General features: G+C 50.7%; 1 protein-coding gene across 6 annotated transcripts in view; it reads right to left on the bottom strand.

Annotated features, from left to right (window-relative positions):
• Window positions 1-16,507: 16,507 nt before the first annotated feature.
• Window positions 16,508-25,170, bottom strand: part of DYNC2I1 (dynein 2 intermediate chain 1) — a 105,171-nt gene continuing 96,508 nt past the window's right edge. For 3 of the 6 annotated variants that reach the window (XM_055269712.2, XM_055269710.2, XM_063641761.1), the window contains 2 exons: window positions 20,500-20,723; window positions 16,508-17,100 (listed from right to left, as the gene is read on the bottom strand). In XM_055269712.2, coding sequence (XP_055125687.1) covers window positions 16,902-17,100; window positions 20,500-20,723 — 423 coding nt within the window. In that variant the 3' untranslated portion in view covers window positions 16,508-16,901. Of the gene's footprint in view, window positions 17,101-19,197; window positions 19,421-20,499; window positions 20,724-25,170 lie in introns of those variants that run through there. The other 3 variants (XM_063641760.1, XM_055269713.2, XM_055269714.2) reach the window with 3 other exon arrangements.

Here is a 25,170-nt window from a genome sequence, read left to right as displayed (position 1 = left end):
GGCCTAATTCTTCAGACATTCTGTGCATTTAGTGATGGCAAAGCAAGTTGCTCAGCTTTTCCCTTGTTCCATTCACAGGGTGCTGTTCTGGGCATTACTTGGGTCTTTTTTGGAACCCAAAGTGCTCATGACATGTGACAGCAATTGTGTTTGTCAGGGATCTTCAGAGAAACTGAACTGATAGGATGAATATAGAGATTTAGAGAGAGATTTTTACTGGATATTGGCTCACACAATGATGAAGAAGTCCCATGATCTGCTGTCGGCGGGCTGGAGACCCAGGAGAGCCAGTGGTGTCGTTCCAGTCCAAACACAAAGGCCCAAGAACCCGAAACTCAGATGTTCAAGGGCAAGAGAAGATGATGTCCCAGCTCAAGAGGAGACAGCGGTCTCCCCTTCTCCACCTCCGTGCCCTATTCCAGCCCTCAGCGGGTTGGATGGCACCCATTCCCGTTCTGGAGTGTGAGAGGCTACTCAGTCCAATTCAGATGCCCATCTCATCCGTGTGCCCTCAGACACACCTCGGAGTCACGTTTGCCAGCTATCTGGGTACCTCTTAGCCTATGCAAGCTGACAGATAAAATTAACCATCACCACATTTTGCCATGTAAGGACCTGAAAGGCCTGATTTGGCCGGGCTCACTGCCAGGGCCTGGTTTAAGCAGGTGCTCAGCCTGTCTTCGCCTCATTCTCATCCCCATGAACTCCAGCCCGTATCTCCCAGTCACAGGGGATCCTTTCCTGGAGGAGCTGTTTGGTTTGCATGGACAACGCTGACTGGCCATTATCTCAAGGGCCATCAGCTATGCATGCACCTTACGTGGGGGGTAAGCATGTTGCTTGGTTTTGTTTTTTAGCTGAAACTGCAAAAGAGATTTACATGAACTGATGAGAATCACCCATACCATGTCATGAAACGCAATCATTGGTCATGACTAGGGAGAGCATCTGAGTTGAATACTGTTAAGGATATAATTTAGGCTTTGCCTAATCTTGACTTAGAAATCTTGACTTAGAACTTACAGAAAAACATTTCAATCTGAGAAAGCTGATTACAGAATAAAAAGGTTAAGAAAACATGATACATTAAAAAAAATCTAAAAAGTGAAAACTTCAGTCATCCAATTATTTGGCATCGGGCTGACAAAATAAAAGAACTTTTTAAGACACCACACACAAAAAATGAGGCCAGCTTCTCATTGAGAGTGAGTATGTTATTGACACAGACAGATTCAAAATCCTAAGAAGGATAATGAGGAAAATCGTTTTTATAAATAATTATTAATAGACCCAAGTGCTCTTAGAGATTCCTCCTCCCTGAGCACCTTTTGAGCAAGAATCTTTCCTCAGAGCTTTGGGAATTCCCCTTCCAGCCCTGTGGGGACTCACAAATAATAGACCAGGGGTTCTGTAAATTCTGCAGGGGGAAAATCCATTTTGTGCATAACTTATTGCAAAATAGTTGAAAAGGGGCGTTGGTTAGCTAGAAAAAGTTATGCAGTAAATAGAGAAACCAACCATTTGACTCCATTGTGGCTACAAAAATGGTGGAAAATGACGCGTCTTTCAGTCCTCACCATCTATTTCCCACACTTCAATAGTGTTAAGCCTTAAGGACCATCAGCATCAAGAGGCCTTAATAGAGAATCCACTGAAATGAAACCGCAATCAATTCAATGCTAGCTACTTGGCCTATAAATTGAAAGCAAAGTAAATACAAATGACTCTGCCTGCTGTGATGGTGAATGAGGTTTTTAAAAACAGCTACTTGTCAGATTTCGGCCCTTTATTTTTATTTTCCTGCTCCTTTATCTGAGTTTTACTTTTCCCCTAGGGCGCTTTTCCAAGGTGTTTGTAAATTGCCCCCAAACGTCAGGTCTGCAGTTGGCATCTCACCACTTAAGCCTGTGCTTCACTGAGGTCTGCAGGGCTACGGAGGCTGAGCTGAAAGCACTTCCAAGTGATTCCCCAAGGAATGTCCTCACAGGAGCGTTCAAAGGGGCCCAGCCAATGCTTTTGCTGCTGAAGGAGCATCCCAGGGAGGTGACGAGCCCAGGGGCCCTGGCGCAGGGTGGCCCTGGAAGAAAGCACTGTGCTCCCAGCACTTGAACAGAACCCTTCTGCAAACACAGCGCTCGAACGGAACCCTTCTGCAAACACAGGGCTCGAACGGAACCCTTCTGCAAACACAGCGCTCGAATGGAACCCTTCTGCAAACACAGCGCTCGAATGGAACCCTTCTGCAAACACAGCGCTCGAACGGAACCCTTCTGCAAACAGCATTTGCATAAATTGCACTGTCATTTTTGTACTTATTTACATCAGAGAGGCAGGCTGGGCTTTTTGAAAGAGCCACGCTGGCTGATCTTGCTCAGGTATGTGGCTCCTGATCAGCTGCATCCTTTCTTTGTAAAGCAGGGAAGGTAACAGCCACCTCTGAGGGCCAATGTCAAGACCCAGGCCTTCAAGGCTCCTAAGAGAACAAGGTGGCTGTGCCTTGGGAGGCTGAGGCCAGAGGATTGCTTGAGGCCAGAAGATCTAGACCAGCCTGGGCAACATAGCAAGACCCTGTCTCTACAAAAAAATAAAAAATAAAAATTAGCAAACATGGTGGCTGGCATCTGTAGTCCCAGCTACTCTGGAGGCTGGGGCAGGAGGATGGCTTGAGCCCAGGAGGTTGATGCTGCAGTGAAACTTGATCATGCCACTGCACTCCACCTGGGCAGTAGAGCAAGACCTTGCCTCAAAACAAAAAAAGCACAAGGCAGCCGCATGGCTATTGCAGGAGCAGGAGGGGCTCTCCCAGCAAACTTCTGCTTGGGCTGACGTTGGGCCCCTCCCCCTGGAATGGGTCGTGCTGCAGCACAAGGCACTGTCTCCTGCGGAGGGGCCTGGTGGGGTCGGCCACAGAGGAAAGGGCTTAATTCATCCTCACTACGTCTCCACACATGCTGGGGAGTACCATACACGCCAGCATTGCACCGGCTTCTCCTGGGTTGACCAGAAGTTTCTGTTGTGCCTGGTGTGGGCAGCTGTAAATTACAGGCTTTGAGTCAGAAGAAACCTTAAGCCCACCTGATGCTCTCGGCTCCGACTGTGCTCGGGCTCTGGCTCAGCAGCCTGTGCTCCCCGGCGTGTCCCCGCCTCACTTCGTCTAGGGGGTTGCTCTCCTGGAGGGCAAGGAGGCTGCAGTGTCACGGCTGCACCTCCCCGCACGATTCGGCAGGCACGTGGGAGGACGTGCCCAGACGGCAGGATTGAATTTTCCTGTTGTGGCGAAATTAAATTCTGAGCAAGTGTTATAGGAGGAGTTTTGTCTGTAAACGTTTATTCAAGAGGCAAAGGTAGCCTTTCTGGCTGAAAACTAGAAACTCATTCTATTTAACTAATGTGTAGTTTGCGGGGAGGTGGGATTTAGATGTATGTAAACCCCACCCCTGAACTACTGTGAGCTTTCTAGTGTGTGAAGCCAAGATACCGAACAAGTCGGCAAGAGACAAAAACGGGGAGATGCCAGGACGGGCATCAGTTCTGCTCCGCAGTGGCCCAGGGGCCCGTGTTCCCGCAGACACCAGCAGCTGATCCGCGCACGGAACAGGACCCTGGCCATGGTGAGGAACAGAGAATGCTCACGTTTCAGATCTCCGGTCCGTAGGTGGCTGGAAGGCCGGGTGTCGGGCAGGCGCTGCAGAGCCTCCCACGCGGCACAGGCTTCTGCCTGCTTTTCAACCACGGCTTTGCTGCTTTGACATTTCTGGAATCAAGGTGCACCTCATAAGCAACACCAACGAAAATCACCTAGGGACGTGGCTCTGGCTGACGGGCAGGTGCAGACCACACCCTCTCAGCGACCTAGGGCGTGGCTGTGGCTGACGGGCAGGTGCAGACCACACCCCCTCCGCGACCGCCCACCCCCTTGTCTGGCTGCTGGAATTCTTGGCACTTCTGGCTCCACACACAGTTTAACCGTAACTACCACCTCCATCCCCAGTTATGACTAAGTGGCTTCAGAACGTCTTCAGTCTGATGCATTAAAGTACGTTTTTGGGCGTGCAATTGACCGCCTGCCATGTGCCAGACAATAAAAATAAAGAGGGTAAAAATTTCCACATCTCTGAAAATACGTCACAAAATTCTCAGAATGGAAGAGCCTGTGTGTCAGGTTCACGGAAAGCAAAGGCCACATTTCAGCCGCGAGCAGCTGCCAGAGCTTGCCGCTGACTTTGACAAGAGCTGTTAACTCCCGGGCAATTCCCGGGAGTTCTTACAAAATACACGCAACTGCACGAGAAACAGAAATGCAACGGCGCCCGGTGGTGGCCGGCGTTCTTCCCCGTTACGCCCCGTCCCGAGGGTGCCAAGGACAAGGTTTTCAGGAATGACTTTTGAAGAAGAGAGAGACTAAGGAAGGTCCGAGAGACTCGGGATGTGGAGGCGGCTTAGACAGGAGCTTTGGTTGTGACTTGGAAGAGAAACGATCCCAGAGAAGAAGGACTCAGGGTCCCTTCAGGGAGGCGGCCAGCTCTGTCTGTTAATAGAAGGATACCGAGGCCTGTGCTGCGGAGGCCTGCTGGGGCAAGGCTTTCGGGTGGAGGGCGGCCTTTGCTTCTGAGAAGGCGGGAGGGAAGTGGGGACAGAGGGAGGCCTTTGCTTCTGAGAAGGCGGGAGGGAACTGGGGGCAGAGGGAGGCCTTTGCTTCTGAGAAGATGGAAGGGAAGTGGGGGCAGAGGGAGGCCTTTGCTTCTGAGAAGGCGGGAGGGAAGTGGGGGCAGAGGGAAGCCTTTGCTTCTGAGAAGATGGAAGGGAAGTGGGGGCAGAGGGAAGCCTTTGCTTCTGAGCAGATGGGAGGGGAGTGGGGGCAGAGGGAAGCCTTTGCTTCTAAGAAGGCGGGAGGGGAGTGGGGGCAGAGGGAGGCCTTTGCTTCTGAGAAGGCGGGAGGGAAGTGAGGGCAGACGGCAGGAGGCTGGTGAGGGCCATGGGCCTGTCCCCAAAGTATCATTGGAATCGCTAAATGCCGGACACTGTCGATTTGAGGGCTGAGTCTCATGGCTCACCAGATAGTGACTAAATTGAGGCACTTCAGGTGCTCCCCGGAGCGGAAGGCCGAGGGGCCCTCAGGGTCCCACAGAAACTGGGGGTCGGTGGCTGACAGGCCAGGAAGAGCTGGCCTGAGCGGGTGGCATTTAAAGCCCCCAGGCAGGGAGGGGTCCGCTGTGTCTGATACAGCATGTGGCTAAACAGCCCTTGTTTAAAAAGTGACACGCCCGGCGCTGCTCTTTCCCTGGAAGCGCTGTTCTGGAGTTAGCGGTGGACCTCACGGGTGCCGAGTGCATTTGCCCTCTGGGAGGCTCGATGCTCAGGGACTCCAGGCCTCAGCGTCTGCAGCAGATTCACCAGGTGACCTCCGGTGAGCTCCGTGCGGCTGCAGCCCAGCTGGAATCACTGAGATTAGGGAGGAAGAGGGGCCGCTTCCACGTAGTCCGTGGCACGTGGGAGGGATGAGCCCCCGGCGTGGACCCCGCGCTGGGGACCACAAACACGCCCCTCCAGCTGCTCCCCACTTTCATATTCTGTTCAGGAGCTACCCGGTAGGTTTTCTGGTTAATTCTCAGTGAATGTAAGTCTATATTTCTAACGTATAGGAACAAAACAAAGAAGTAGTCTATCCACAACACACTTCCCAGCGGCTGGGCAGCAGTGGGCTCAGTCCTGCCAGAATCGGCCCCACAGGAGCAGCCCCAGCAGCTGGGACCTGGAGCCTGAGGCCAGCGCCACAGAGGATGGAATCTGGAAAGGAAGGCGCCCTCCAGAATGACGTGCAGTGAGCCTGGATGACATGAGGAAGAAAAGAACGTGCATTTTGGATGCCTATTTACAATAGCACTGATTTCTTAGATGTAGAGACGATGGCAAAACCCTCCACTGAGTGTGATTAAAGTCGTGGAGAGCAAGGTGGGACCCAGGCCAGCGGCAGCAGCAGCAGCAGCAGCGAAACAGATCAACAGACAACAGGGTGTTCAGGACCCAGTTCAGGGCTGGAGAGGACAGAGATCGACAAAGAACTTGGCCATCACCAAGGAGCCCGATGCCGGGAGAGTGTGGACGGCAGCTCACAGGAGTCCGCCGTGCCCGTCCCAGTCCAGCCACGCTTGCTCGAACCACAGAGAGGGACAGCGCAGCCCACAGCTGCACAGAGGAAGAGCCTGGGCAACTGCCCACAGCCCCGAGGATCAGGCCTAACATTTTCCTAAAACTTCACATCTGTGTTGCCTTTTCCACTCGCACCGTCTCACTTCCGCCACGGGCTGGGAGGTAAGCAGGGCACATATCGTCCCCACCCGGCACTGGGATCTGAAGCCGTCAGCGACTTGCCTGGGGGCAGGGCTGCTCCACGGATCTGGGCATCAAGCTGAGGTTCCGGCTCCAAGCCCTGTCGCCTTCTCGCCTCTTCATTTGCTTTGTGGCATCACAGCCTAAGCAAAAAGGAGACAGCAGTTCACTCAGGACGGGAGTACTCTCGTCCTGGCTTGTTTGAAGGTTCCTGACACAGGTCCCCTCCTCCTACGGTGCAGGCCCTGGTGCTGACGGAGCCACTCCCCAGCCTCCCCGGCAGCCTCAACACCACACTGTCTCCACTGCCGCTTTAACTGTGGACGTGGTGACCAGCGGCCTTCCAGAGGTCGCCCCTCCAGGAACGGTGGCATCGGCTCTGTGCAGGGAGGACAGCTGCTCCCAGATGAAGGGAGGAGGCCTGGGTCCCCACACAACACGGTCCCGGCCAGTCCCTGATTCGGGGTCGTGCTGGACACGCGTTCTGCACGGGGCTGGATGATGAGGATTTTAGCCTTGTGGATCCTACAGCCGCAGCCACAGACAAGATGGAGACAAGGGCACGTGGCTGTGTCCCAGGAGAACTCTCTGCAGCTGCCGGCCACTTGTGGCCGCCTCCAGGTCTAGACTCTCACATGAGAGAAAAACAGATTTAAAAAATTATTTAAGCCATTGCCTCAAGGCTATTTCACAAATCCAATGACAGGCCAAATTGGGCAAGCACAACTATGAGTCAGGCCTATTCCAGTATTACAGAAAATCTGCAAGACAGTTTAGAGGCGAGGCTCCGCCATACCTGCCAGAGCGCCCAACCCCCGGGCGACACCAGGGTGAGGACACACATTTCTACTTCTCGTCTCTGTGTCTTTGACCTCCCATCCTTCCTGCTTCTCCAGCTTTGTGGCTCCCCACAGGGCTGTGTTTATTCTGTGATCACTGCACATTTTGGAGGTCACAAGCTCTGGAGCTTACAGGAAGTGGGCAGGACATTAAAAAGCAGTGTGTGGGGAGAGCTGTGGGGAACTCACGGGCCCTGTCCCATGGAAAATATTCAAGTTCAAATGTTAGTAGAACATCACGAGGGTCAAACAAAATACGCCTGCAGGCAGGACCTCTGATTTATGTTAGCGCTGGGCTTCTCCGCCTACCCACAGGGCAGGGCCAGAACCACCGCCTAGCTCTTAGCACAAAATCTGCTCATAACTGGATGCTTAGGAAGTGTTTGTTGAACTGAACAGAAGTGAATTATAGGCTATTACCCCAAGACTGTGAAATAGCAGACATGTTCTGTGAGAACCTAGGAGACCTTTTTCCAAATCTGGGGCCGATTAATTCAGCTGTTGGAGGATCTGGCCCCCACGCAGACTGAAGCCTCGGTTCAGGGCCAGCAGACGGCAGAGGTGCGGCAGGGTCAGAGATGTGATCCGTGCAGCTCCTTCAGCACTCACGGAGAAACAGCCAAAGGGCAGGCGTGGCCCAGAGCCAGCGGCATCTCTCCTGCACGAACCTGGGCAGAGACGGCATGAACAGAGTAAAGTGGTACGTCCAGGGACGCTTCCCCCGACATTATTTGATGGTCTCTTTCTTAAGAAAACAAAGGAAGCAACAATGTTTCAACGTGCCTCTTCAGGTATCCTCAGTGATTTATATTAAAAACCAGAGCCTTTGGAAACATCTTGAAATCATACTCTCCAGACTCACCCCAAAATACCCAACAGTGAAAGAGAACTTACTGTCCCACTAGAATGGACACTTTCTCTGGAGGGAGGAGAAGGTTGTCTAAAGACACTAACAGTAGGTGGGGCTTGTCTAGGCCTGTGGGGGACGGGGCATGTTGGAGGTGTGGGGAGGGACCGCCTTCCATCAGAAGGGACGAAATGAGCTGAATTTTCATGTCATAAACAGATTTACTATGCATGTCCTGACATGTATAAACCTTTAAAAAGACTCTAGAAATGCTATAATATTCAGAGCATTCTCTCTGGATGGTGATACTATAATTTTTTTCTTATTTATTTTTAATATAATTTCAGTTATCTTCAATATATAAATATTACTTTTAGAATTTAGGAAATAAGTGTAATTTTTTGAGAGAGAGAGTCTCATTCTGTCGTCCAGGCTGGAGAACACTGGCACAAGCTCAGCTCACTGCAAACTCCACCTCCTCAGCTGCTCAAGCAATTCTCCCACCTCAGCCTCCCAAGTAGCTGAGACCACAGGCACACACCACCACACCCATCTAATTTTTATATTGTTAGGAGAGATGGGGTTTCTCTATGTTTCCCAAAAGGCTGGTCTTGAGCTCCTTGACTCAAGTGATCTGCCCACCTTGGCCTCCCAAAGTGCTGAGATTACAGGTGTGAGCGTGAGCCACTACACCCAGACTACATGTAACTTTTAAAGGAATATATGTACCATGCCCTGGTCTTAATAAGTATCTGATGCATGATAGGTGTATTAGTCTGTTCTCACACTGCTAATAAAGACATACTAGAGACGGGGTAATTCATAAAGGAAAGAGGTTTAATGGACTGACAGTTCCACATGGCTGGGGAGGCCTCACAATCATGGCCAAAGGCAAAGGAGAAGCAAAGGCACGTCTTCCAAGGTGCAGACAGGAGCGTGTGTGCAGGGGAACTGTCCTTAATAAAACCACCAGATCATGTGAGACTTACTATCTCGAGAACAGCACAGGAGAAACCTGTCCCCATGATTCAGTTACTTCCCACTAGATCCCTCTGAAAACACGTGGGGATTATAGGAGATACACTGCAAGATGAGATTTGGGTGGGGACACAGCCACCCATAGCAATAGGTTTTATACAAATATACATGCATGCTTGTATGTATATGCCATTCACCACCTTCCCCAAGCTAATTTTTAGGCATATACATAACCTATATGCCATTCACCACCTTCCCCAAGCTAATTTGTAGGCATATATATACATATATATAACCTATCGTGCATCAGGTACTTATTACACATATATATGTAACACACACACATATGTAACATATATATACACACACACATATGTAAGTGTGTGAGGCTACTTTTCTGCAGCCTTGACCTCTCCAGCTCAAGCCATTCTCCTACCTCAGCCCTCTGAGTACCTGGGACTAGAGGTGTGTGCCATCATCCGCCCCCAGCTAAATTTTTTTGTAGAGATAGGGTCTTACCATGTTGCCCAGACTGGTCTCAAACTCTGGGCTCAAGCAACCCCCTGCCTTGGCCTCCCAAAGTGCTGGGATTATGATAGGTTATATTTGTATCCAAGTACAATGTGAGCAGGAACCTTGTACTATGATCTTACTTTATAGTTTTTAAATAATACCATCATATTTAAGAGAATTACTTTATTCTAACCTGCATAAGTAAAATAAGCCAAGTGACTTTAGACTTTAGAATTCAGTGTCACTCAGTTCAGGAGAGGAGGGTAGGAGCAGCCACATGTGGGTCAGCTCAGTGTCACTCAGTTCAGGAGAGGAGGGTGAGGAGGGCAGGAGCAGCTGCAGGTGCCAGGTGACTTTAGACATGTGGGTCAGCTCAGTGTCACTCAATTCAGGAGAGGAGGGCGAGGAGGGTAGGAGCAGCTGCAGGTGCTGAGAATTCCCATCAGGGTCTGTCTGGCCACAGAAGACCCTGTCCTGTTAGCCTGTGGGTGCGGATGCTACCTGGGCTGGCACTGCACAGGTGGGAAGGAAGGACGGGGGAGCGTGATGCTGGCAGAGGCTGGCAGGAGCCCAAGGCGGTGGCCCCTGGACTCGCCACCGTGCGCAGGAGGCGCTGAGGCTCACAGAGTTTCAAGGGGGCGCAGCCTGGGAGCTGGAAAGTGTGGTGGGTCCTGCAGGGTGCCGAGGAGAGTCCCCTCAGGCTGAGCCCACGCTATGCAATATGAAGGTATGGATTCTGTCTTACGATGTGGCTGGGGATTCACCCTCCTTTTCTCCCTGTCCACAGTTCAAGGCTCCTTTTTATTCCCTTGGGATTTTTTTTTAAGTATCTAGTTTACTTTTCTGCTTTTACTGTCATAGGCTGTAAAGAGCCCACCAAAACCACCTCCTTAAAGAGCAAAAAATCCAACTGGCACTGGAGACCCCATCTCAGCCACAGAAGAGGCCTTCTCTAACCCAGACCTAGGAAGCTTCTCGCACCCCCTTAGCCATGGAGAAGAAAAGCTAAAAATACCAACTCAGGCAGGTGGGATGTCCGCTTTTTCCCTGGAACCCTTTGCTTGCATGGGACACACCGAGATGGGAGCTGCTCCTCCCGTGCTCACTGGGGAACCTCCTCAGAAACTGTTCTGGACAGAAGGTAGGAGGAACCTGCCCACCTGGAGGATTCCCATCCCCCACAACATGCAAATCTAGCGCATCCCACAGGTGCCATGTGCATGTTTACCACGCCCTCCTCGGAAGCCACTCTCAGCTCTTCTTCTGCTGGTGGATTCTTCTGCTCTTCTTCCCACATGGATTTCCACCACGACCTTGCCACATACCATGGCTTCGGGCCCCATGAGATTCACACCCACCATGGGCAGTGCAAGCCCGTGAGGTTTGGTAGTGGTGAGAGCTTTGCAGCAGGAAAGGTGGGACTGGAGGATGCCTCGACCCAGGGCGATTCTATTCCCAGGGGGTGTGAACACGGAGGCTCTGGAACACATCCCCCGAAAACTCCCTGGAAGCCCTCGCGTCCCCCGAGGCACAGCAGCCAGGCGAAGGCCAGGTTTGGATGCAGGAAGGCAGGAGGAGCTCCCCACTAGTCACACTGGAGAACACGCTCCTTCAGCTCCTCAGAACTGGCGCCAGCTCAGCCTCAGGCAGCCCCAGTTCCAGGTGAGCCCCAGGGGAGTTAGAGGGGTGAGGACTCAGAGGAGCCCGGGAAGAACCACCAGTTCACTTCTCTGCTCCCTGCCCTCTCACCTGACACCTCTCAGCACCAAGCACTCCCCAAACTGTGCACCTCCCACGCAGGTGCCAGGACAGAGGCCAGCACGCCCTGGGGCTCCAGCACCCTCCTGTGGCTGGTAGGAACATGCCCAGTCTCTCCTTGTGGCCCTGGGCCTCCGGCTCACGCTCCCAGCACCTGTAGCTCCAGGCCTGGCTGGGCGTCCCCTCTCCCTGTGCCTCTCGCAAACTCCCTGCCTGTCTTTGCTTCACTCCCGCTTGTCCTTTGAGACCTGGCTTGGTGCCATCGTCCAGGGACCTGCCAGGATCCCGGCTGTGCCCAGTGATGGGGGGCAGAGTCCCTGCCAAATAGAAGGAAAGGCACAGCCACTTCCAGGCCAAAAAATAAAAGACAATGATTTACCTCCCTCTCTTCTGTCCATAAAACAGGTCCAGCATTCAACCAAAATGCTCAGGTAGCATAGAAAAAAGTAAGAATAAAACCACATTCCCAAGAGACAAAACAACCATCAGAACAAGACACAGATATGACTCAGATGTTGGAACTATTTGACAGGGGATTTTAAATAACTATGACTGACACATTAAAGGCTGTGATGGAAAACGTGGACAACATGCAAGATCAGATAGGCTGTGCCAGATGCAAAAGCTCACAACTGGAATCATATACAGGCCAGGCATGGTCTCACACCTGGAATCCTAGAGAGGCCCAGGCATGGTGGCTCACACCTGGAATCATATAGAGGCTGGGTGCAGTGCTCACACCTGGAATCATAGAGAGGCCAGGCACAGTGGCTCATACCTGGATTCCCAGCACTTCGGGAGGCCAAGGTGGGCGGATCACTTGAGGTCAGGAGTTCAAGAACCAGCCCGGCCAACATGGCAAAACCCCATCTCTATTAAAAATACAAAAATCAGCCGAGTGTGGTGGTGCACACCTGTCATCCCATCTACTTGGGAGGCTGGAGCACGAGAATCACTTGAACCCGGGAGGCAGAGGCTGCGGTGAGCCAAGATCACACCAGAGTGAGACTCTGTCTCAAAAATAAATAAATTTTTTAAAGCGTGCAACTTGGCCAGGCATCGTGGCTCATGCCTGTAATCTCAGCACTTTGGAAGGCCGAGGCAGGCGGATCACCTGAGGTTGGGAGTTCAAGACCAGCCTGAGCAACATGGAGAAACCCCGTCTCTACTAAAAACACAAAATTAGCCAGGCGTGGTGGCACATGCCTGCAATCCCAGCTACTCAGGGGGCTGAGGCAGGAGAATCGCTTGAACCTGGGAGGCAGAGGTTGCAGTGAGCCGAGATTGCGCCATTGCACTCCAGCCTGGGCAAGGAGAGCGAAACTCCATCTCAAAAAAAAAAAAAAAAGGAAAAAGGAAAGGCATTTCCTTGATTCTTGGGTGTCCTTACTTGTCTTGCTTTGCCCCGTTCTCCCGGCCTTTGATGCTCCTCCTGTGCTCTCCTCTAGCTTTCCGCTCCTTTCCCTGAAGCCGCGCCGCCTGAGCTTCCTGCTCCCTGAACTGCGCCGTCTGTGCGGCTCTGGCCCCTCCCTCCTACCTTTGCTGCTGTGCGATGATTCGTTCTGTGGCGTCACCTCTGCTGTCATGGAGTCATCTCCAGACTGGTTGCCAACAAGCAGGGTGGGGTGGACCCTCGCTCTGGTCTACACACTGGAGTGGGGACAGGGCCGGGTGCACCCTTCCTCTCGTCTACACTCTGGAGCGAGTGGGGACTGTCTACAGTCCTGCCCAGGCAGATGCTTTTCCAGGACAGATCAACTCAGCTAAAGCAGCATCTTCTCTCCCAGGCTTCACTGTCTCTCAGATATTCTAAATAAACTATTTTAAAAAGCCTACTTCGGCAGTCAGGACTGTGTGTGACTATGCTAATCTCTGTATCTTCAGAGATTATTTCTGGCGAAATTACATTTTGGCATTTCACCACCTGTGGGGTGTTCCTGGTGTTGAGTCTCCAAGAAGATGGGAGGCCAGAGGTGCTGATGGACGGCAGTGCTGTCGCCCAGGGCAGCACCCACTGCTTGGAGGAGCTGCTTTCTCAGAGGCAGGCGTGGACCTCAGGGCGCAGGGACTGCCCAGTTCTGTGCCATGTTCTCCAGTCCAGGACCAGCCATCTGTTCATTAGGAGTCAGTCCGAGATTAGCAGAACCTTCTTTAGTAGGAGGGCCGTGTCTCCTCTTTGCGTCTTCCTGAGCATTTTAGTGAGATTTGGAAGAGCTGATGATGTTAACCACATCTGCCATTTTATTGTGAGGCCACAAAACTTAAATTTCCTTGTCGTGTTTTTACCATACCTGGGACCTTGAACATCTACATGTCACTGGGTAAACCACAGCCGCGACTAGACCCCCTCTGGACTCCAGTTTACGTCAAATGGAATTTTGTAAATAATTGTGGGGGGTGTGGGGTCATTGAGGGACGAGACTGTAGCCTCCAGGAATAAAAGTCTGCATATCCAGTTATGCTTGTACATTCCGATACGACTCTGCCCTGCAGATGCAACTGCCACTCAGCCATCCCCTACACCACCGTTCACTGAGCATCTCCCGTGTCCGAGGCGATGACCGTGAGGAACAAAACATGACTGAAAAAGAGAAAATTAAATTACCGCTGTCTGCCTTGGAAGAAAGCGCTCAGCCTGCATGCAGCGAGGCACCAGGGTGGGCTTGGAGACCCCCGTGTGGAAGAGGCCTTGCCGTGAAGTCAGAAGGGAGCCCACGGTGGGAAGGAACCGCCTCCCGCACTGTCGGCCCACCTCTTGCCACGTCTGTTTTCCTAATCTGCTGAGAAACGTGTTTTTTAGAGGCTGCGATTACTCCATCCTGTTGCCTGTCTCACCTTCCTCTGGAAGATCCTGGAGGCATCACTAGCGCCAGGGCAGGCTGCACGTGGGAGGGGCCAACAAACACCAGGCCAGCTCCTCCCTGGGGGTGAGCCTGAGGCGCAGATCACTGGTCTTTTTGGATTTTTCTTTCTTCATGAACTTCACATTTCTACATGGCTCAAAAAATACCCAATGGTTAGGAGCCTGGGAAGGACGCATTCAAGGACGTCGCGGAGCAGAAGCTGCACAGGCCAACCAGCCACGGGGCAGAAGCCGCCCAATGGCCACAGGTGCTTCCGAAGCAGCGCGTCGGACACGGCAGCCGGGGAGAGCTGGGCCTCCTCTCGCCCCTGGCCTCTGTGAGGCTGCACCTTCTGGGCCCTGGCAGAGGATGAGCAAGGGCTTTAGAGGGGGGAGTGAGCCCCCAGCCAGGCAGGGAGCTCACGTCGGGAGGACGTAACTGAGCTGCAGATGGTCCTCCCTTGGGAGCTCCCCCTACAGCCACAGCACTGTGACCGGGCACATAACTCAGGAGCCAGACAGAACTCCCTGGATTCCCTTGAGCTGATTTACTGCGCAGTTTCAGAGACCTGAACCCAAGCAGACTGCCTCCCAGGTTACAAAGGAGTCAGGACAGAGAACGAACTGTGAACTGCAGATGACAGCTGAGAATTCGCCGACACCAAAACCCAGAAGAGGCCCAAAGAAAAGGAGGGACAAATATTCATTCTAACTTTAAATAAGATGGAATCTGAGGCTAAGAACTTACCTCAATCTCAAAACTTCTAGACAAATCATCAAGCCGGTTGCAAAACAGCAGCAAGGACTCGGGAGGCCGTGTGTCCACCCCACTTCCCCACGCAACTGTGAACCTGAGTTCCGCGAAGATGCAGATGGAAGATGAACAAATTCCAGCCATTTGTTTAATGAGGATTGGCTGAGCCTCTACTGACACAGCAGGCGCTGTAGCAGGCACCTGGAATTCAGCAGCCAACAAGACAAAGTTCCTGTGCCCATGGGACAGAGGCGGGGGTGCATGGGCCAGCGAAGGCAGACCAACCCTGGCAGCATCTCACTGCCATCCATCCACGGGGACCCTGGGACCCCAGGATGCGTGTGCTTACATGTGCACATTCCAACACACGACGGAGTCCTGAGATGGGACTGGACGGGAAGGGACAGTCACTATCCATGTTACTCTGTCTCAGCTGTCTTAACAAGCATGTAGGGTTCTGACGGTTTTTTGTTTTTGTTTTTGTTTTTGAGATGGAGTCTCGCTCTGTTGCCCAGGCTGGAGTGCAGGGCTGCGATCTCAGCTCACTGCAACCTCCACCTCCCAGGTTCAAGTAATTCTCTTGCCTCAGCCTCCTGAGTAGCTGGGATTACAGGCACCCACCACCTCGCCGAGCTCATTTTTGTATTTTTAGTAGAGAAGGGATTTCACCATGTTGGCCAGGCTGATCTGAAACTCCTGACCTTGCGATCCGCCCACCTCAGCCTCCCGAAGTGCTGGGATTACAGATATGAGCCACTGTGCCCAGCCAGCGGTTTCAAATCAACGATTAAAAAGCAAAGAAAGGCTGGCGGTTGCTCGGGTGGCTGGAGAGGCCCATGAGAGACGTGCAGCCCTGCCGCTGGTGAGGGAGCTGTGTCTGCAGCGTCACAGCCGGTCTGGTGGGTCCCTCCCAGACGCCTTCCAGGTCTAAGACGCTCCAGTTCTGGCCGAGTAAGCGGAGACGATCTTGTGACCCAGTGAGAAGACCTAACTGTGCCCATCCGTTCACCTCACAGACCCATCGACAGCCAACAGTACTGGGAATATTCCAGGAGGGTGATGGGGCAAAGGGACGGGTGTTTGTGACACATTCTGGGATTTTCCTGTCCTCACCCTGGAACTCTCCTGTCTTTGTGCTATGGTTTGAACGTGTGTGTCCCTCCAACATTCAAAGCCTGGAATTTAAGCACAAGGGTGATGCTGTTAAGGGGTGGGGCCCTTTGAGAGGCAGAGCCCTGGGGAACGGATCGGTGCTGTCAGCAGAGAGGCTGAAGGCCCCAGAGCCTTTCTGTCCTCCGCTACTGTACGAGGGCACAGCCATGAGGTGCTGCGGAAGGCAGAGGGCAGCTGACCAGACAGGAAACCCGGGGCGCCTTGATGCTGAATTCCACCTGCAGGAAACAGGACGTGCAGATTTCTGTTGCTGATAAATAACCCAGCCTAGGACATTTTGTTATAGCAGCATGATTCCTAGTCTACCTGAGCTACAAAATTCAAGGGAGTTTATTTACTTGTATGATTTCTGCACAAGGACAACTTTTACTATGAATGGAAAACCTGTCTGACTTGCTCTGCAAAGATGACATTCCAATAATCCCAAAGGAAGGTGCTCAAGAATTTTAAGAAAACACTATTGGCAGAGGTCATTTCAGTGGAGTAATTCCTTTTAATTTAGATGTGCGTTCACATACTTTATGCATAAGAAAATAGTTCATTAAGATACATTTTCACGGTAGGCTGTTTAAAATCTAGTAGTAATGTGACAGTATTTTAAACTGTTCTAAAAATAACTCGAAATACTCTCAGAAAAGAGCATCCCGGACGTGGCTCTATGCTCCCCTGGAAGTTTAGTAAATGCTAGAATGTTCTTTGTTTCCATTCAAAGGTAGTCATTTACTGGGAATACCAAAGAAATACTCACGTAAAATAAATTATATACAGAAGATACATAAATACACTTGCACACAAATGTAGAATTATCCACCTTATGTCTTTTAAATTTGGGTCATTACAGAAACGCCGTTCTCTCAGCAACACCCGCTACTTGTGTGGTTTCCCCTCTTGCCACAGGGCTTCCTGCAAAAGCAGACGCAGCCTGTTGCACTCGTCCACCTCCGGGGCTGCCCACTGCCTCTTCAGGTGCTGGATGTCGATGGAGCCAGAAGCCCTGGCCAGCACCAGGGCCAGGAAGCTGCCAGCAGCCTTCTCGGGCTCACCCACCACAGCCATGGCCACCAGCCTGCAGGGAGAGGGGCAGAAGCAGAGGGTCGGTGCACACACAGGGACATTCGGTTCTGTCTGAGTCTTCAAAATGTCGATCTTCCATGGGAAGAGTGAAACGGATGAGAAATTCTAAAAATACCAGTAGCCAAAATGAAAGCTAGACCAGAAATAAATGTGTGAAAACACATTTCTGCATGTCAGAGGCCTGCCGGACGGACCTTCGCAGAGGTAAGTGATGAGGACGTGCTGCTCTCTCCTCAGGCCGGGAGTCAGTAGCCCCCCAGCAGGTCCCTGGAGAAGGTGAGGGCCATCAGCAGCACAGGCGGGCCCATCTATCAGAGCCTCGTCCTTGGTCTCCAGCCTCCCTGGATCTCACCCACAGCTGAGTGTCAGGACTCACAAGTCTGCATCTCCAGCCTGGACTCACCCTGGAGCCCCGGACCCCTCCACTCCTGGCCTCCGTGGGACCAGCACCTCCATCATCCACCCAGTGCCCAAGCACGAGACCTGGGGCCACCCTGTCTCCCCGATCTCACTCCCAGGGGCCCCTTCCCTCACTCTGATGACCACAAGCTCCCTGATCAGGCCCCAGCTTTAATATCCTCCTGAGGCTGACAGAGACTCTTAAAGACACCTCTGCTGTCCACCTGGCCCCCATTCAAACCCCCTCCTATGGCTGGTAGGAACACGCCCAGTCTCTCCTTGTGGCCCTGGGCCTCCGGCTCACACTCCTGGCACCTGCAACTCCAGGCCTGGCTGGGGATCCCGTCTCCCCGTGCCTCTCACAGACTCCCTGCCCATCTTTGCTTCACTCCCACTTGTCCTTTGACATCCAGCTTGGTGCCATCGCCTGCCAGGATCCCAGCTATGCCCGATGATGGGGGTAGGGTCCCCTGCCCTTCTCACTACAGGGGTGAAAATCACATCCAACCTGACAACTACCTGAGTGCACCCCCTCCCTGCTCACTCCACAGGATGTGGGGCAGCAGAGTGTGGGAATGAAGCCTCGTGACACCCCAAAAGGGGCAGACCATGAGGAACTACAAGCCACTCGGATTTTCACCAGGGGATACTTTAATACTGCTATTCAATTGTGTGTGTAAAGCACGGGCGATGTTTAGCTGCAAACTTGAAAACATCAGTAACAGATGGTGGACACCAAAGGCTTCCCTGACACTGGGCAAATAAAACAGTCCCTTGGTAAGCTATGTCTAGATGCTTTAAAACCACACCTACAACAGATGTGTAAACACAGTACTAGCACCCGTCAGTTCTTTTACACGTCCTTCAGATTTGTTAAGGGAGACAGAACCCAACCAAAGAGGGCAGAGGACAAAAGCGAAGTTGGACCCAACGCTGAGCTGCCACGAGGCTGCCACCTCCTGTGCTGGCCCCGAGGGCCCCTGCCTGTTCCTCACAGCCAACCTGCTTCTCAGCCACATGCAGCAGCAAGTCACTGTCAGAGACTCTAAAACTGTTAAATCCTTGCTTGTATCTAAACTCCATCCTTTCAAACATCCATTTCTTCTTGTTCTGTTTCTCTGTCTAACCAGAGAAAAGTAACTGGGCACTTTCTGTGTCAGGTCCCTATGACTGCTCAACAGGAGAGAGCGCCACCTCCTTCCAGAGCCTTCTCCCGTGTGGGAAGTAGAAGTAGAGGAACATGGGCCAGGGCTGCCGCCTCCTTCCTGAGAGATGGACAGGGTTGACCTGGGCATCCGGCACTGCTGAGGGGTTAGGGGAGCTCCAGGGCAGCTGGTCATCAGGGTCTCAGCTGGAGATTGAAGCCAGGGTCCCTAGCACATTCTCCTTCATGGAAAGCCATGATGCCCCTAAGACAAGGCTCCAGAACCGAAGGGTCCCTAACCTGCTAATGACAACAAACATGCTCAACTATGAGCCACGTTTGGAGTCCATCACACACAGAGCTGGGGCTCCTGTGCTCAGACCGTCCGGTCCCCACCACAGCAGCACAGCCCACCCTGGGGTGTGCCACCTGCCCCTGCCCAGGCCCTGCTGCCCCCATCCAGACCCCATCTCCTGGGTCTCTGCCCAAACGTCCCTGTGATAGGACCATCCTTCCTGCCCCCTCGGCCCTGACCCGCACTCTGACCTCTTCCTCATCATCTGCCTCCACAGCACGTTTTCCAGCACATTTCGGGACCCCCTCGTTCACTCTGCTCATTGTCTGTCTTGCCCACCAGGGAGGGAGAGATCTCAGGGTGCAGAGCCCCAGCCGCCAGGCACAGTCGGTGCTGGGTAAATGTGTTTATCCTGTAATGCAGGCACGGACATGCTTTCTGGAATAATAAACTGCAGGTGTGTTGTGTAGTTATCTGCAAATCACAGTCTGGATTTTAATGTATTTTTTAATAATCAGAATAATGTAAGTAAACCTAGGAATCAAACTAAATAAATGCAATTCTTAATTTCATTCAAATCTCATTGGGATACCCCCAACATTTTATTAAATTCTTATCTTTCCTTTACAAAAAGGCTATGGGATTTCTCTCCCCAGGTCAACATGAACCCTCACAGTAGGAGAATTTATTAAAAAGAAATGTAAAATCTCAAGAAAAAAACACAGCTGAACAGACAAGCAGGGCTCAGGGAGAGCGCCTCATGATGAAAGCTTTCGTGAACACTTCTGCTGTGAAACAAACAAAGCAACAAAGAACTACCTAACAGTGGTGTTGATGGGAGTGCGTCCATCTTAATTCCATCAGTGACATCACGTGAACTGACGTGCACGCCCTGGCCACGCTGGTCTGCCTGTGAGCTGGGAGCCCCTCAAGGGGCCTGGGCCGGAATGGCTTTAGTGTGGCGTCATGTGGACCATTAATTCCACGCACCATCCTCCTTTCCCCCTTTAGACACTAGGGGAACACCTAGTACCTCGTTCAGACATTACAAACTTATAGCTCATAAGACTGGCAAAGGAACATAACTAAGAAGCTCTCACAAACTATCATTTCTTACTCACAGAATACTAATGATGGGGAAATACTGCACGATGAATCTGTTAATCCAATAGACTAGCTTGGGCTAAATATAATCACACTTTAAAGTGGCTTTAAAAATTATTTAAATGCACAACCCAACAGGTAAACTGTTGACTCAGTGGTGGTGGTGGTGGTGTGGAAACAGGCCCATGGTTGCACCTCACGTGCCTCCGGCCGGGATGTGGGACAGGGTGCTAGAAATCTCTGCCTTCCACTCAACGTTCTGTGAACCTAACACCGCTCTCAAAAACAGTATTTTTACATTTTTAACTAAACATATTATTTAAATTTACATATGGCCACATCTTAAAATGTAGCAGCCTCATGCAAAAATTAAAGAAGAAAGACCAGAAGTGGCGCCTGTGGCCAAAGCACCCCCCGACCAGCAGCTGGTCCAGAGCTTCCCCACTTGCCTGTTGGGGGAGAGCTGCTGTTTGGCGACGGGACCCAGATCGCTCTGGAGGAGGTCCCAGATGTAGATGTTGGATGTGTCGTCCTGCACCAGGAACACGGCAGGCCTGGTCGGGGACCACTGTAGGCCGGTGACCGCGTGGCTGTCCGTGCTGCTGTCCCACTGCAGGAGTGGAAACGCACAGCTCAGCTGGTGCAGCCTGATGCTTCCGTCTGAACAGCCAGCCTGTGACCAGGAAGGATGAACACTGCTGAGCACGACCTTTTCCTTTCTTTTTTTGAGACAGTGTCTCGCTCTGTCACCCAGCCTGGAGTGCAGTGGTGCAATCACAGCTCACGGCAGCCTTGACCTCCTGGGCTCAATCAACCCTCCTGCCTCGGCCTCCTGAGTATCTGGGACTACACGCAGGCACCACTACACCCGCCTTTTATATCGTTCGTAGAGATGAGGTCTCACTATGTTGCCCAAGCTGGTCTCAAATTCCTGGCTTCAAGTGATCCTCCTACCTTGGCCTCCCAGAGTGCTAGGAGTACAGGTGTGAGCCATCATGCCCAGCCTCTTTTTTGCTTTTTTCTTAACTTGATCTCAGCAGCCAGAGAAATTTTTCAGAGGATTAGCTTTCTTTAGTTTGTACTGCAAAAACATTAATTTGTTGTTTTCCAAACATAAAATTATAATATTGAATCTCTCCTCACAAATTACAAAGGTGAGCACTCGCCTGACTCTGATACGCTTTGTGTTTCTCTTCCAAAATGGCCAATAATCAACAGATTCAGTGACTATATAAACACATACTTACTTTTAACAAAGTTGAATATCAGTGATTCAAGTACGGGCCATTAAGACTGGCTCCATGAAAATATGGCAGCTTTTACAAAACTACATACATTTGTGTCAATAATACGGCTCTATACTTCTCTCGGATTGAAATTTTCATAAAATCAAACAACTGGTTTAATAAAAGACCAAATTTTTAGCTTTTAAAGAGAAGATTAATTCCTTTTTACTCAACATATTTTATCTTTCCCATATTCAAAAAAAGAAAAAATCAAGAATGGGAGTAAAATTCTAAAATGAAACATAAACAGAAACAAATTTAAAAACCTGCATTCCAAATAAATAACATAAGCACACAGGAAGGAGGGGCAGGAACCAGGCCACAAAATTTCTAACACCCCGGGCGATGGTGCACTTTACACCCGGAACCCAAGCACAGCCCGGAACACTGGCTGCCCAGTGGCCTTCATTTCCCCAGGCATGAAGAGCTCTGTGTATTCCAGGAGTGAGCATGAGAATGGAAAGTGCAGGAAGCATCCATCCAGATCAATCATCCTAATAACACACTGTCTGAGAGGCAGGCACAGCCGCGGAGGAGGGAGGCTGGAGGGACCGTTTGTTAACCTGGAGTTGGAGACGAGGGTGCAAACTCAGTGTGTGATGCCTGCATACGTGGTTTACGGATAAAAGCGGGTATTCCGTGTGCTGTGTCTCTGAGTGGGCCCACAAGCATGTCAAACACTTCTTACTGCCCAGATCTTGGTTGCTAGTACTTTTCTCCACTCGTAAGAGCCAGAACTCCGGGGAGAAGTGGCTGGTTCAGGGCTCACAGGATGACGTCATAAGAATAAAGAGTCAGCTCAAAGGACAGCCACCGGCCTAACCCAGAAAATCTGAGCAGCAAAATAAATACTGGTAGCTAAATGATTATGACTTACTGAATAAAGTAAAAAGCAACGTGTCCACAACATGTAATAAATAGACACATACATCCATATACAGAGAAAGGAAAAGTCTCCCCTAACAGGAGAAAGCCAACTAATACATGTAGAATTAACGGTGGGCTGGAAAATCACCACTTGCCAATCATCCTAACAATCAATTCAGGCGAGATTCATCCATGGACGCTGAAACTGGTGGTGAAAACCTAAGGAGTTTTGAGACGTTTACGAAGTATCAGCGCATCTCCCCACGAGACACTTCGTCAGTGGGACCACGGTAGTTCCACGTGGTCAGAATTAGTGCTATGTGGGACGGTACAAATTGGCGTCACAGGTCTCGTCTCCTAAGGACACGCATCACCCTGAGCTACTCCAGCCGAGCATGAAAAAGCTGCATCTGACTGTGACTGACCAAAACCTCAGACAAGCTCAGGCTCAGGGACATTGTACAAAGTAACTGGCCTGTGCCCTTCAAAAATGTCAAGGTCATGAAAGACGGAGGAACTCAGTCTTTGACATCTAGATCAAGGGAGTTTGAAGAGACAAACCACTGAATGAGACACATGTCCTGGGACATGATTTTTCTTACAAAGGACATTATCAGACAATCCATGCCATCTCCCTCCATCCACAGATTCGATAGCAGCTTTGTACCAGTGTGCACTCCCTGGTGACTGTGACTACAATAGCTATGTGGGGATGTTCTTGCTTTTAGGAAACGCACGCTGAACTGTTTAGGGATGGAGTATCGTGTCTGCAACTTCCCCTTGGAAATACGCAAACGCCCAGAGAGGAGGAAGTCCACGTGGTACAGCAGAGGGTGCGCAGGAAGCCTTTGAACTGCTCGTGTAACTTCTGCATAAGCCTGAAATTATGTCAAAATAAAAGTTTTTTAAAAAAGATCCATTCAGACTGGGCGCAGTGGCTCACGCCTGTAATTCCAGCATTTTGGGAGGCTGAGGCAGGCGGACCACAATGTCAGCCTGGCCACTGTGGTGAAACCCCATCTCTACTGAAAATACAAAAATTAGCTGGGCATGGTGGCTCACGCCTGTAATCCCAGCTACTTGGGAGGCTGAGGCAGAAGAATCGCTTGAACCAGGGAGTCGGAGGTTGCAGTGAGTCGAGATCGCACCACTGCACTCCAGCCTGGGCGACAGAGCAAGACTCTATCTCAAAAAAAAAAAAAAAAAGGTCCATCCAATAATCACATGAAATGATTTGTACCATGTGGGCAGATAAGACTTTCAGAAAGCAGAAGTTCTATTTTTTCAGAAAGCTGAGGTGCATGCGGGCGACCCAGTGCCTCTGGTGTGTGGGTGGAGGTCCTCTTGGGAGGGTGTAGAAACAGTCCAGGGCAGAACCTTCCAGAGGCCAGCCCAGTCACCTCCGGAGGCCTCCTGCACCTCTGGACTCAGGAACACCGGGATACACGAGTCCTTTGGAAACATCATTCTTTCATGCATCTTCACAAAACATAGGATTTACTGATAATGTGTACGCTTTTGTCACAGAGGCAGGGTCTGGACCACATAGATTGCTATCCAATAGAAATATAATGGGAACCACAAATAGGAACCACATATGTAATTTAAAATTCTCATTAGCCAGGTGTGGTGGCAGGCACCTGTAATCCTAGCTACTCAAGAGGCTGAGGCAGGAGAATCACTTGAACCCGGGAGGCGGAGGTTGCAGTGAGCTGAGATCATGCCACTGAGTGGGTGACAGAGGAAGACCCTGTCTCAAAAGTTACAAAAAAAAAAAAAGCTGGGCATGGTGGCATGCACTTGTAGTCCCAGCTGCTCAGAAGGCTAAGGCGGGAGGGTGGGAGGATTGCTTAAGCCTGGGAGACTGAGGCTGTAGTGAGCTATGATCACGCCACTGCACTTCCAACCTGGGCAAAAGAGCAAGACCCTGTCTCTAAAAATTAAAAAAAAATAAAAAGGTAAAATGTTACTTCAAAATGCAATCAACAACAAAATTATTGTTTTTTATTGAGATAAAAATATAAATCAGTAATTTACCATCTTTACAGTTTTAAGTGCACAGTTTGGGGGTAATAAATACATTTATATACTTAGTTTCCTTTTCATCCACACTGGCTCCCTGCTTTCCCGGCTTCTGGTAGCCACCATGCCACACACTGTCTTCATGAGATCCACTGTTTCAGCTGCTGTATATGAGCGAAAACGTGGTATTTATCTTTCTGTGCCTTATTTAATTTCACATAACGGCCTCTGGCTCCATCCGCATTGCTGCAAATGACAGGGGTTTGTTCTTTTTTATGCCTGAGTAATATTCCATTGTGTATATACCACGTTTTCCTTATCCACACATCCACTGATGGGCACTTGGTTGACTCCATATCTTGGCTATTGTGAATAGTGCCACAGTAAACGTAAGAGTGCAGATATCTCTTTGATATATTTATTTTCATTCTGTGGACATACCCAGTAGTGGAATTCCCGGATCATACGGTGGTTCTATTTTTAGTTTTTTGAGGAACCTCCGTACTGTTTTCCGTAATGGCTGTACTAATTTACGTTCCCAGCAGCAGCGTACGAGGGCTCCCTGTCTTTTTGATATGAGCCAGGTTAACTGCAGTGAGGTGATGTCATGTTGTGGTTTTGACTTGCCTTCCTGTGATTAGTGATGTGAAGCATTTACTCATATTCCTGTTGACCATGTGTGTGTCTTCTTTTGGGAAATGTCTGTTCAGAACTTTTGCCCATCTTAAAATCAGATTTTTTTTGCTATTATTTGAGCTCCTTATATATTCTGGTTATGAATCCCTTGTCAGATAAAGAATTTGCAAATATTTTTGTTTCCTTTGCTGTTCAAAAGCCTTTTAGAATGATGTAATCTCAACTGTCTACTTTTGCCTCCAACTTTGTTCTTTTTGCTGAGGATTGCTTTGGCTATTCAGGATCTTTATTGATTCCATATACATATTA

Source organism: Symphalangus syndactylus, chromosome 6 (assembly GCF_028878055.3).
Source record: "Symphalangus syndactylus isolate Jambi chromosome 6, NHGRI_mSymSyn1-v2.1_pri, whole genome shotgun sequence".
Taxonomy (NCBI): Eukaryota; Metazoa; Chordata; class Mammalia; order Primates; family Hylobatidae; genus Symphalangus; species Symphalangus syndactylus.
Note: the sequence above shows the minus strand (reverse complement) of the source record. Positions and strands in the feature narration are given on the sequence as shown.